General features: G+C 36.9%; 1 protein-coding gene across 3 annotated transcripts in view; it reads left to right on the top strand.

Annotated features, from left to right (window-relative positions):
• Window positions 1-13,158, top strand: part of Xrn1 (5'-3' exoribonuclease 1) — a 96,914-nt gene that overhangs the window by 52,869 nt on the left and 30,887 nt on the right. For all 3 annotated transcript variants that reach the window (XM_040739578.1, XM_040739577.1, XM_040739579.1), the window contains 6 exons: window positions 1,212-1,325; window positions 4,006-4,104; window positions 5,831-5,946; window positions 6,489-6,635; window positions 12,089-12,178; window positions 12,480-12,615. In XM_040739578.1, coding sequence (XP_040595512.1) covers window positions 1,212-1,325; window positions 4,006-4,104; window positions 5,831-5,946; window positions 6,489-6,635; window positions 12,089-12,178; window positions 12,480-12,615 — 702 coding nt within the window. The remainder of the gene's footprint in view (window positions 1-1,211; window positions 1,326-4,005; window positions 4,105-5,830; window positions 5,947-6,488; window positions 6,636-12,088; window positions 12,179-12,479; window positions 12,616-13,158) is intronic.

The following is a 13,158-nucleotide window of genomic DNA, read 5'->3' on the forward strand; positions in this document are numbered from 1 at the left end:
TTTTTTTGTTGTTGTTTTTTGTTTTAACAAGACAGGGTTCTCTATATTGTTTTGGAGGCTGTAGGTCCAGCCCGACCTCGAACTCACAGAGATCCGCCTACCTCTGCCTCCCGAGTGCTGGGATTAAAGGCATGCACCACCACCACCTGGCGCATGGTAACATTTATTTTACTAAATGACTCCAAATTGCAAGAGTGATGGCACTGACAGGACATGCCTCCTGGGGAAGAAGAAACTTTTCCTCTTAGGCTGAGGATGGTGCAATTACAGTTTGTAAGAATGAATATCCCATTCATGAGATTGTAAGGGAAAGAGATTGATTCTCTGTTGCTGCTGCACTTCACACTTGGATCATAATGTCCACATTTCTTAAGTTCTCAGTCGTTCACCACATTTCATCATGGAGGCATGTATTCTCACGTCATCACATGAAAGGAAAAGGTGCAGACTCTTTGAAAGGAAGCAACTGCATTCACATAGTCTAGTCTTCTGTTACTGTATCTAATGTATAAAGTAAACTCATAAATGTGCATGTATATAAAAAAATTATCCATTTTGTTACTGACTGTTGTTTCAAACATACACAGTGTGGAGGGGTCTTGAAATCTAACCCTATCCCGTGGATAAAGGGGATACTGCTATCTGTACCAACCCTGTAATCTGAGATGTAAGCTATAGTATAGTAATTAAGAGCACAGATTACTTGAAAGTGGCTTCTTTACAATTGTTACTTTGGACAAGATTCATTACCTGTTTGCCAGTCTTCATAAAATGAGGTTAATAGTAAACTTCTGCCACCGATGGTTGTGTAAGAAGTAAATGAAGTAGATAAATGTATAAAGTGTCTAGAAGACAGAAGGTTTAGCAAGTCAGTGTGTTGTAGATTTGGGTATTATCGTATAGAAAATCTTCAAATCTGACATTTGCAGACAAAACAGATTTAATCCTATAAGAAAAAAAGGTGGGGCTGGAGAGATGGCTCAGAGGTTAAGCACACTGACTGCTCTTCCAGAGGACCTGAGTTCAATTCCCAGCAACCACATGGTGGCTCACAACCATCTGTAATGAGATATGGCGCCCTCTTCTGGCATGCAGATATGAATGCAGGCAGAATACTGTATACATAATAAATAAATCTAAAAAAAAAAGGTGATATCCAGGCTTTAGAAATACTAAAGTGATAATTAACTTTTATATTTCATTTTGTATAGGACATCCGAGCTTTTGACTCTCGTTTCTCCAGTATCAAATCATTGGGTGACTTGTTTCCTCCAAGAAGTATGGTCTTTATGCTGGGAACTCCTTATTATGGCTGCACTGGAGAAGTTAGTTTCAATTTTGTTATTAATTAACTTTTATTCATCTTAAATATAAAATAAAATGTAATGCTAAAGGGGAAGCAAAAGAAAGAATTCATTTGTGTAACTTAAGAGCAAAATGTTGAGTTATAAGCAGGTGATCAGGAGGTAGGAAAAAGAATTCAAAATCTGGTGGTTTTGGTTTTTGGTTTTCTGGGAGGGTTTCTCTGTGTAGCCCTGACTGTCCTGGAACTCACTTTGTAGACCAGATTCGCCTCAATCTCAATGATTCATCTGCCTCTGCCTCATGCTAAGATTAAAGGTGTACCGCACCATCACCTGGTTTCTGTTTTAAATATATTTGTTAATAGGTTATGTCTGAAGCAATCATAGAATTATTTTAAGTAGCCGGGCGTTGGTGGCACTTGCCTTTAATCCCAGCACTCGGGAGGCAGAGGCAAGTGGATCTCCGTGAGTTAGAGACCAACCTGGTCTACAAGAGCTAGTTCCAAGATAGCCTCCAAAGCCACAGAGAAACCCTGTCTCGAAAAACCAAAAAAAAAAAATATTTTAAGTACAGGGTAATGAATTTTTTAATGTATTGATATGTTTAATAATTTTACTTCTTACATAGATAAAAAGTACATACAGAAATAAAATAAGAGTCTCTGGGGGACAGATTAGTGATACTGTTAGGAACTGTGAAACATATGGCACATGTTTGTGTGAGTATACATGCATATTTTTCTAACTATATTTTTCAAAAGAGTGTGGCTCTCTGGTAGCAGTAGACACACATAACAGTCAGATCTTGACCTCTAAGATAGTAACAATTCACTGAAAACAACAGTCCTTTTCACTAAAGTATCGGATTCTAGATCTGGAGCAGGTAAGATACAAAATGAGCTTGATACATCAGATGCCAAAAAGTAAAAGTTCTCAAAAGAAGAAAGACCCATGCCAGTCAGCACAGGAACAAGGTGAAAGGGCTCCTACTGGTCAGCTCTTAATAGTTTGAGTGGCAGAATAATTAACTACAGTAACAAATTAGAAGTAACTGAGGGAAATCAAGAATTCATCATTGCATGCTAATAATAAAAAGACAAACAAGAAACGCCTCTATTGTGGATGTAGTTACAAGGAAAATAAAAATTATGATTGTACAGTGGAGAAATTGAACAGCATATCAACAGTGTGATCAGTTAGTAACAGTTGGGAAGTGATTGATGCTGTAAACCTCCAGGTATGATGCCCTAACACGGACACATCACATAGAGGCTATCCTGGGAGCAGATAATGTCTAACTGTAGTTGGGTTTTTGTTTTGTTTTGTTTTGTTTTTTACTCTTCTTCGGGGGCCTGCCACCAAGCTCCCAAATAAATGCTCAGAGATTTACTCTTACTTATGAATGCCTGGCCTTAGCCTGACTTGTTTCTAGCTAGTTTTAATTATCCTGTTTCTCTTTAACTACATTTTGCCTTAGGACTTTTACCTATCTTTATTCTATATCTTTCTTTCCTACTCTGTAACTGACTGTATTATAGCTGGGTGGCTGGCCCATGACACCCTCCTCTCCTCCTTTTCTAGCTTCTCCTCTTCTCTCTCCTCTTCTATTTATCCTCTCGTCCTGAAAGCCTTGCCTGTCCCTTTTCCCTGCCTAGCTATTGCCTGTCCAACTCTTTATTAGACCAGTCAGATGTTGTAGACAGGCAAAGTAACACAGTTTCACAGAGTTAAACAAATGCAACATAAAAGAATGCATCATTAAACAAATAGTTCATAGCATAAACAAATGTAACACATCTTAAACTAATATTCCACAACATATAACTTCATTACAAAAAAGTAAAATAAGGAACTTTAAGGGGAATAGTGCTGCAGCTCAGTGGTAGAGTGCTTGCCTAACATACTAGGTTCCATCTCCAGTATTACACAAAGGAGAAAGGCAGAATGAAAAGTGAGGAACAAATTGCATTCTTCAGAATACTTGTATTGTTTTTAAAACACTCAACAATGATCTGGATATAATCTAGACTGAAGGATGCTAAATATTCAACTATGAAGAATGGCTAAGACTAAAGTATCAGTGTAAATTTACCTGCCTAAGAGTGATACTGTTGTTTTATAATAAAGTATTCTTAATGATATACACTAAAATACTTGCAGGTAAAGGACACAGTGTCTATAAGGTACCAACCTGGGGTTTATAGTTCATGCTTATAATCCCAGCACTCAGAAGGCTGAAGCTAGGATCACCAAGTTTGAGGCCAGTCTAGACATCACAATAAGTACAAAGCTAGCTTGGAAATACAGACTGAAACCCTCTTCCAAAATACTAGTATTAGTTGTTGTTGTTGTTGTAGTAGTTGTATGCATGTGCATATGCACATTGTATACAAATGTTAAAGACATATTTTATAGTATTAATAATGCATGAATCTATATCAATGTTTTCAGATATTATTTGCAATATTTTAGTAATTTCAAGTTATCTGCAGTAAGTTATTTTTATATGTGACTAACACCTATTAAAATAAATATAAAATGACTCACTCTTAGGATATTTTAAAAACCTATTATAAACTACAACAAAATTCCCACTCTAATTTTATGACAATAAAATTCTATTTTAGAAGATTAGCATTTAAATGAGGAAAAAAGAAATGAGTAATGAAAAATTAAAACAGTGTGATTGCTCTACCCCCAGGTTCAGGATTCAGGTGATGTGATCACAGAAGGTAGGATTCGTGTGGTTTTCAGCATTCCATGTGAACCAAATCTTGATGCTTTGATACAGAACCAGCATGTAAGTACAATAGTTGGTATTGTTTAGAATAAAATTTTTTAATGCTAACATATTTTTCTTCCTCCTTAAAATTAATTTCAATATTTAATTTAAGAATAAGAGGCTAGAGAGAGAGACTTCTGTCAGTAAAGTATTTTTAATGAAGCAAAAGGACCCTAGTTCATATCTGCAATACTCATGGCTAAAAACTGGGATTGGGGGCTGGAGAGATGGCTCAGTGGTTAAGAGCACCACTGACTGCTCATCTAGAAGACCTGGATTCAGTTCCCAGCATCCACATGGCAGCTTGCAACTGTCTGTAGCTCCAGTTCCAGGGGACCAGACACCCTCACAAAGACATACAGACAAAACACCAGTGCACATAAAATAAAAGTTAAGTAGTTAAAAGAAACAAAAACCTGAGCTAATGGCACCTACTGTCCTGCCAGTGCTGGAAGATGGGTCTCTGGGGCTAGCTTTCCAGCCAACTGAGCCTAGTTGATGAATGCCAAGCTTAGAGATCCTGCCTCACAAAAGAAAATCTCAAGTATATGGCATCTGAGAAATGACACCAAGGTCATCCTCCACACATGCACTGTGGCATGCATGCCCTCTCATAAACACATACACATTCCCGAAATATAAGGGAAAAGTATAAATCTATTCCCCAAAATTCATGTATACCTATTCATATAAATCTAGTGTAACATAGTAAGTACCCATGTTTAATACCTGGCATTGAAACAATATATATTCCTATGTAAATCTTTAGCAAAAAAATAAAACTGCAGAAATTTTGTTATTAATTGGTGTTTATTTTGTATTGTCATGATGTGACTTAAAGCATTAAGGATCACCATAGCCATGAGAGAACTTTAGATAGAGAAAGCAGAGGTGTCCCTAAAAATCTTACCATTGACTCTCTGTTGTAGAAAGAATTTAGACATGATGGCCAGAAGATGTGAGACTGACCCATTAGATGAACTCTGTGAGTTCGAGGCCAGCCTAGTTTATGGAGCGAGTTCCAGGACAGCCTCCAAAACAATACAGAGAAACCCTGTCACGAAAAACCAAAAAAGAAAGAAAGAAAGAAAGAAAGAAAGAAAGAAAGAAAGAAAGAAAGAAAGGAAGGAAGGAAGAAAAAAAGAAAAAGAAAGGAAGGAAGAAAGAAAATAGACTTTTTCATAAATATATTCTGATCACAGTTTTCCCTTTTTCTTATTTTCACAGTCATTACCTATACAAATAAGTTTCCATTTATTTGACTGTGACTTTCATATAATAGTAAAAATTATTAGTACTTACATTCATATATGAAGGACACTTTTTACTTCCCTCACTTGCAACTGTTTGAATGATGTAATTATGCTTGACTTCAGTGTAGTAATTTTTGAGGCCTTGTTTTATTCCATGTACTTGCTAGCTAGCCCTGATTAAAATATGAAAATTAGTTTTAAAAAATGTTGTGTGACGAATTTTCTGTAGTGCTTGCAGAATTTATTGAGACAGATTTACAAATTATGCTTCCTACTTCTTGATTTATCTTGAAAAGACTGATTTAAAGAGAAAGAGAGGTGCTTTCAGACTCTTCAGGGGTAGGGGGAGCCAAGTGACCATGTATATTTATGTTGCCAAAATCCAGTGGGTCAGTGGTGTATTAATTACCTACAGATCTCAAAGGTAACCAGCTAGTATTTAATGTAAACATGTGTTTCCATAATTGATCTCTTTATTTTTATATTTAAAGAAATACTCTATAAAGTACAACCCGGGATATGTGTTGGCCGGTCGCCTTGGAGTGAGTGGATACCTTGTTTCAAGGTTTACAGGAAGTATTTTTATTGGAAGAGGATCTAGGAGAAAGTAAGTTTGTGTTAGGGATATTTGCTTAAAGTGGCAGAAAAATTAAATGATAGAGATTAAATGCTTACTATCTCGGTATTAATTTTCTCAAATTAGTGACTGTGGACTAACTTGCCCATAAATTCCTCCATTGGTGGTGCTTTACATGAACGGCAAATGTTTTAGATGTGTATTTTTAGCAGCTAACCTTGAAAAAAGGTATCAAAGGGTGTGTGTGAGCCTTGGTAATATATTTCTGTGAATTCTATTTTCCTTTTTTCTAATTACATAATTTATATGCTTTCCTTTCTTGAATTTTAAAACGTATCCTGTAGTTTTTAATTAGTTAGTGGTAACCATGAAAATTAAAGTGTAAAATAATCAGAACTGACCTTTTCTAAAGTTGAAAATACTGTTGGGGCTGCTGATGTAGCTAAGTGATAATACTACTTGTCTGGCATGCACAGGACTTTGGGTTCAGTCTCTAGCACTGTTAAAAAAAAAGCAAAACTATTTTTGAACAAATTTTAAAACACTTGTGTGTATATGTGGTTTAAACTTAGCCCTCATGGAGACCATAAAGCAAACGTGGGTTTAAATCTCAAATTCAACAAGAAGAATGAGGAAGTCCCTGGATACACCAAGAAAGTTGGGACCGAGTGGATGTACTCCTCGGCAGCGGAGCAGCTTCTTGCAGAGTACATAGAAAGGTGAGTGCCCAGTCGGCGAGCGAGCTTCTCCCCAGCCTCTCAGTTCACTCAGGCACTGCTTACTTTGCCTGGCTCAGACCAGTCTGGAAGGGAGATTATGTCCGTCAATAAAACATACAGCAACATCTAGGCATGGTGACATACACCTCAAATCCCAGCACAAGGGAGGTAAAGGTAGAAGGATCAGAATTTGGAGGCCATTCTTATCTGTGTAGTGCATTTAACGCCAGCTTTGGCTATGTGAGAACCTGTTTCAAAAAAAATGCAGCAACATATTTGCATTAATAATCCCATAGGAAATGTATTAACATTTTTACTAGTAAATGTTAACTGAGTTACTTAGAAGGAGTTATAGTTGATATATTAATATGTTAATTAATGTTCTTTCTACTATTGCACAGGTTTCTAGTCTCTTTGTCGTTGAGTATCCCTGTTTTGGTTTCACAGAGCTCTCATAAAAAAGGACCACAAACTAGCTGGTTTCACCAAGGTGAACTTAATTATCTCACAGTTCTGGTAACCAGAATCAGCGTGTCAACAGGATTATAGTCCCCTAGCTCTCTTACTTTCCTGTAGTTTTATGTGTTACTTGGCTTGTAGATTGATCATTCCAATCCTCTATCTTCAAGTGACAGTGTCTTTGCCTGGGTTTTCCCCTGTGTCTGTCTTCATTTCTCCTTTTTGCAGTGGTACCAGTGACTGAGTTAAAGCGCTCTCTAATAGTTGTCTCTATTAGAACCCCATTTCCAAATAAAGTCATATTTTGTATCTATTTTAAATATTATTTTAAATTTGCTATTAGTGCATGTGTGTGCATGCACAATAGAGTGCGCGCACACATACTTAGGGAGGTGTATGTCCCACCATATGGGTGGGAAACTCTGAAGACAACCTTGTTGAGGACGTTCCCACCTACCTTTACATGGTTCCAATAATTTACCTGATGTTGTCAAGCTTACATCATCAGGAAGCAAATACCTTTATACTGAGCCATCTACCTGACTCAACATTCTGTTGCTTTTGAAGGAAACAGGGATACCATTCAGTTCCATGTTGTCATATGAAAATTTAGCTTGTTTCTGTACTCATTTCCAAATTTCCTTAAAAGTTCAGACTTCTTTTTCTTGACTTTGAGATTTAAGAACTCCTGCCTCGCATGTTCGAGGCTCTGGGTTTGGTCTGCAGTAATACAAAAAGTAAAGTTTTTATTTTCCCATTGATTTCCAACTGTGAAAGAGTTCTCTATGAGTTGTAACTCTTCCTTATTTTCTCAGACATGAACATATTTCATACAGTTTTTATTACAGTTTTGGGTTAAATTTATAAGGTTTACATAATTATAATAAATATTCACAGCTAGACCATATAATGTATTCATGATTACATTTTCTTCCCTGTCCACATTTTTATTTTCATTTGATTATTATTTGCACACATATATATTAACTAAGCTGAGAATTCTGCTATACAGATTAGGGGTTCTCTTAGTTCCATCTCTGTCCCAAAGCTTCGGTCTCTATGTCAACTTAAACTGGTGACTGAGCGTATAGCTTAGCTCTCAGTCTAAAGACACTGTCTCTATGTCCCCATTGCAAATTCTTTCATTTTCTGGTTCCCATCCCTTGATTTTTATAGTCCTATGTTGATGGTACATTTAACCCCAGTAGCCTTTAGGGTAGGGGCTTTGTGTCTGCAAATACTTTTTTCTTTCTCCTACACTTAATTGTAGCTTATCTAGGTAGAAAGCCCTAGATGGAACCTTATTTCCACTCAGGATTTTGAAAACACTGCTCCATTCTTTCCTTGTCTCCTTTATTGCCATTCATAAATCCTGTGAGTCCTGGTCTGAATCTTTGTGTTGTCATCTGCTTTTTCTAAAGATACTATTGTTTCATATTGTTTTGTGTTTGAGAGTGTCTTGTCTGCATGTATGCCTGTACACTACTTTATGCCTAGTACCCATGGAGGGTCAGAAGAAGACATCAAATCCCCTGGAACTAGAGTTACAGGTGGCTGTGGGTCGCCATTTGGGTGCTGGAAACTGAACCCTGGTCCTCTATAATAACAGCCAGTCCTCTTTTTTTTTTTATAAAGCATTAATATCTTTATTATGGCATAATGCAGTACTTTATACAGTAACTCAATTAAATGCAAAAACTTTTTATGTACAATGGCAGGAAGAACAATACAGACAACTTGAACATAAAAATGGGTTATAATTCTAAAGTCCAGACTTATTTGAAACTGGAAAATAATTTCCCTGTAGAAAATAGTAAAAATGATTAACATTTCCCAATAACCCTGTTTAAGTCAAGTAACAGCTAAATAGTACATATAAAAAGTTTAGATTCTGAGACACAGAAGAAACTACATTTGTTCAGAGAGCTGTGTTACTTATGATGTGTAAATGAGGTTCCTGTTCATCTTCTCCCTCACTGTTTGATTTATAGCAGATCATTTTTCTATGGGCTAATCCATCATCCAAAAAGGTTTCAGCCCCTCCTTCTGACTTGAACTCTGACCAGATGGTTCTTGTCCTCTGTGCTGGGAGTTCTTTTGGATTTTTTCTTTGTTGATGACAATCTTACAATTTTTGCTTTTGTCCAATCACTGGGCATGCTTTAGTGAAACATTTCACTATTAGCATCAGAATTTATGCCGTATCAAGCTGATGAAAGGACATGCTGGCTGTTCTTTCAGCCAGTGCTCTTAACCTGTAAGCCATCTCCATCCCTTGGTGATCTATTTTCATTTTCTGGACTCTTTCTATCTGTCAATTCTGTTGACTGTGATGATGATACGTGCATTGGTACAGATACTGTCTCCATCTCTTCTGTTGGTTAACCCCTAGAACTGATAACACTTACGGTCTGGGAGACTGCCTTATGATATTTCTTTAATAATTGATAAAATCAACCTTTTTTCTTTTCTTTCTCTGTGGGTCTCCTACATTGATGTTTGTGTCTCTTTGTGTCTTCTTCTCATCCTTTTCCATATTGCCCTACTCTATGAGACATCCTCAATTTTATCTTGCTTTTGGTTGGTTGAATGGTTGGTCGGTTAGTTAGTTGGTTTTGATTTTGGTTTTGGTTTGTTTTTTTCCTTTTTTTCTTTTTCTTTTTAAGGACAAAGCCTCCCACTATGGTAACCCTCCTGTCAGGCTGGCCTCAAACTCAAAAAGAGTACAGACTAGCCTGAAACTTGTAATCCTCCTGCCTCACCCTCCAGAGTGCTGGCATTATAGGCATGTGTCAACAATCATTCATCATATATGTACATACATAGAGGAGGGGTCTTTTTTTTTTAGTGTGACTGCATATAGCACATGTTTGTGCGTGCCTGCAGAGGCCAGAAGAAAGCATCAGATCCCCTGGAACTGGAGTTAGAGGCACTTGTGAGCCCCTGAAAAGTCTTTCTATTTCCATTTTCTCCAAATTATGTTTTTCTCCTCTATTTGATTTATTGCACCTTTTATGTTAGAGATTTTTTTTCTCCACTTTCTAGTGCTTCTTGGTGTCTGTATTAAAAGGATGTACAAAAAGTCTATTAGGAATTTAGTGCATTTGGGTGGGACTTTCACATGGGACATTACTATTTCTAAAAACAACCGTCTAATATCATTGCCCTGTATGTATATCTTCTAACTGGCTAATTTTTCCTAGAGAGGTATCTTCTAGCCTTTTCCTTGCATGATGGATGTAAGGAACAAAACTGCTAGTATTCTGGAAATTAACCAGGTAAAATGGGTTTTGTTGCCCCATGGATTCTGTGATTACTTCCCACCCACCCAGATCTTTCTTAGACTGAAGGATCTTTTCCTCTGATAGAGGCAATGCTGCTAACAGCCCTCATCTGCAAACTCTCTTCTGGAGTTTTGTAGATAAAGTGAACTACCTCATCTATAGTCATGTTCCCTTTCCACAACATAGTACCTCGTGTAGGAGATATAAAAGCAAAAGCAACCTGCCTGCCCCATCCAGGACAAATGTGAAGGGCTATCCTAGTTTGAGACCTTTGTGGGACTGGCCAGGAAATTCACTGAGAACAACTCACAGCACAACATCTTCCTGTTTCCATTGCCCAGTTCTGCTTGTTTTCTTTTCCCTTCCTACAAGTGTTGATTTCACCAGTCTCCCCACTAAATTTCTGCCTGTCTGTCTCCTTCTCAGAGTCTGCTTCCTAGAGATGTGATGCTCCTGACATGCTGTATAGTATCTACATGTGCATGAATTCCACTACAGTACAGCACCTATCCTTTGTCCCTTGTACCATCCCTACCCACTACAGCTCTCTGTCTCTACTATAACCAATGCTAGGGTATTTTTTGGCTGACCTGTCTAAAATATAGCTGTTAGGTATTAGTGCAGGTCTATTCCAACTGCTTGCTATATACATTTTCAATGTAAATGCTATTAAATATGCCTGAAGCCCAAAATTCCTGAGTGTTTATAGATTCAAAAAACAACTTAGATTTTTTTTGCTTACCCTTTTTTTTTCAATTGTATTAGTTTATTGTGCATAGCTAAAGAGCAGTCCATAAGTGAAAGACTGAATTAGTAAGAAACTTGAGTTTAGTATAGCTCATGAAACCCTAGGCAGAAGTGTTTGACCTTTTTGTGATTGGCAGCTGCTCTTTCATCTCGTGACTTGCCCTATTTGTTTATTCTTCTTATTCCTGTCCATAAGTTCAGCTGAATCTCATCATTCCAGTGTCTAATTTCTAAAAGTTTGTTCCCCGATTGTAGGACATTACATACTCCATTTCTTTTAATTTCTCTTTTTTGGTGTATGTCCAGTTTTCTACTTTATTATATTTAATGAATTGGGCACTCTGCTTGGATGCTCAGAGTTCTACATGATTCCAAAAGAAATGTAATTTTGAAGAATATCAGAAGAAATTTATAAACTTTTAATTTGCTACATTATGAAATGTTCCAGCTTTGTTACAAAAATTAGAAAATTAACTTTTAAAACCTATATATTATTGTAGCACAGTTGTTATTCCAGCACTAAGAAAACTGGAACAGGAAGTTACCCTTGGTTACATAGGAATCCTGTCTTTAATCCATGTCTGTCTCCTTCTCAGAGTCTGCTTCCTAGAGATGTCATGCTCCTGACATGCTGTATAGTATCTATAAGGAAAAAAAGATGAATTCACAAATACTATTTTCATGCATCTAATCCCTCATGTTTTAATCAAAGAAGAATCAGAATCATAATTGGATTTTTAGTTAATTGAACCATTTCTCACTCAGCCAATAGGAATTTTCTTGGAGCTATAGGAATACTCTATCAAACCTTTCAGTCTCATTCCTTATTAATACTACCCCTTAGTAATACTATAATAATCCTCAGAATATTCCACATGTTCCCATTAAAATCCAAAACACTTAATGGGAAGTTTACATGAAGATAATTGCATATTTTAAAGCAATATTTTCTTTGTTGACTAGAGCTCCGGAACTGTTCAGTTATATAGCCAAAAACAGCCAAGAGGATGTGTTCTATGAAGATGACATCTGGCCCGGAGAAAATGAGAATGGGTAAGCAAGATTTGTGGTACTTGCCAGGCGTTGGTGCTGCACACCTTTAATCCCAGCACTTGGGAGGCAGAGGCAGGTGGATCTCTATGAGAATATTTATGGTACTTATTGCCCCATAGTTCAATTCCAGGTTTCCATTTGGAAGTTCAGCTAATGTTACCTTTTTTTATATTGCTTTATTTTTTATTTAAATTTCTTAAATCTGATAATTTGCAGATCCCAGAAAGTTGTTATCAGATCCGTATATAAGCCCTCAGAAAGTTTTAATCAGTGTGAAAAATTACTACTGTTTTTATTGTAGTGCTGAGAAAGTTCAAGAAATTATTACTTGGCTAAAAGGACATCCTGTGAGCACGCTGTCCCGTTCTTCTTGTGATTTACACATTTTGGATGCAGCCATTGTTGAAAAAATAGAGGAAGAAGTTGAGAAGTGCAAGGTACTAACTTTCAGTAACTATGGTTACTGATGAGAGCTGAAATTAAAATGGACAGCATGTTATCGTTTGTCTGTGTTTCCACCAACTCATGTATGTACTTAATGATTCTCATTAATACTGAATAATCCTGTAGCATTTCCAGCAACCATTAGGAAATTTAAACCAGTAAGTGTGAACATACTTCAGTGTGCCAAAACTATAAATTTTGAAGTTTGTTTCTTTGTAATATTTCTAATTTTATAATTCTAGTCACACTAGAAAGTTTGTGGATGAGAAATAATGATGATTTCCTTTTGTTTACGATTGTAATTACATTCTTTAAAGACAATTTAGAGTTAATGAGATGGCTCAGTGGGTAAAGGTGCCAGATGAGGTGAAGTCGATCCCTGGGCACACATGGTGGAAGGAGAGAACCAGCTCCCCTATAGTTGTCCTCTGACCTCCACATTTAGCGCATGCTCCATGCACTCCCCCAGGGACATGCACACACAGACACACACACTGCTCTCTTGTCTTTTCTACTCTGCTGTTTCAAAGCAACAA

Source organism: Mesocricetus auratus, unplaced genomic scaffold (genome assembly GCF_017639785.1).
Source record: "Mesocricetus auratus isolate SY011 unplaced genomic scaffold, BCM_Maur_2.0 Super-Scaffold_100691, whole genome shotgun sequence".
Lineage (NCBI taxonomy): Eukaryota > Metazoa > Chordata > Mammalia > Rodentia > Cricetidae > Mesocricetus > Mesocricetus auratus.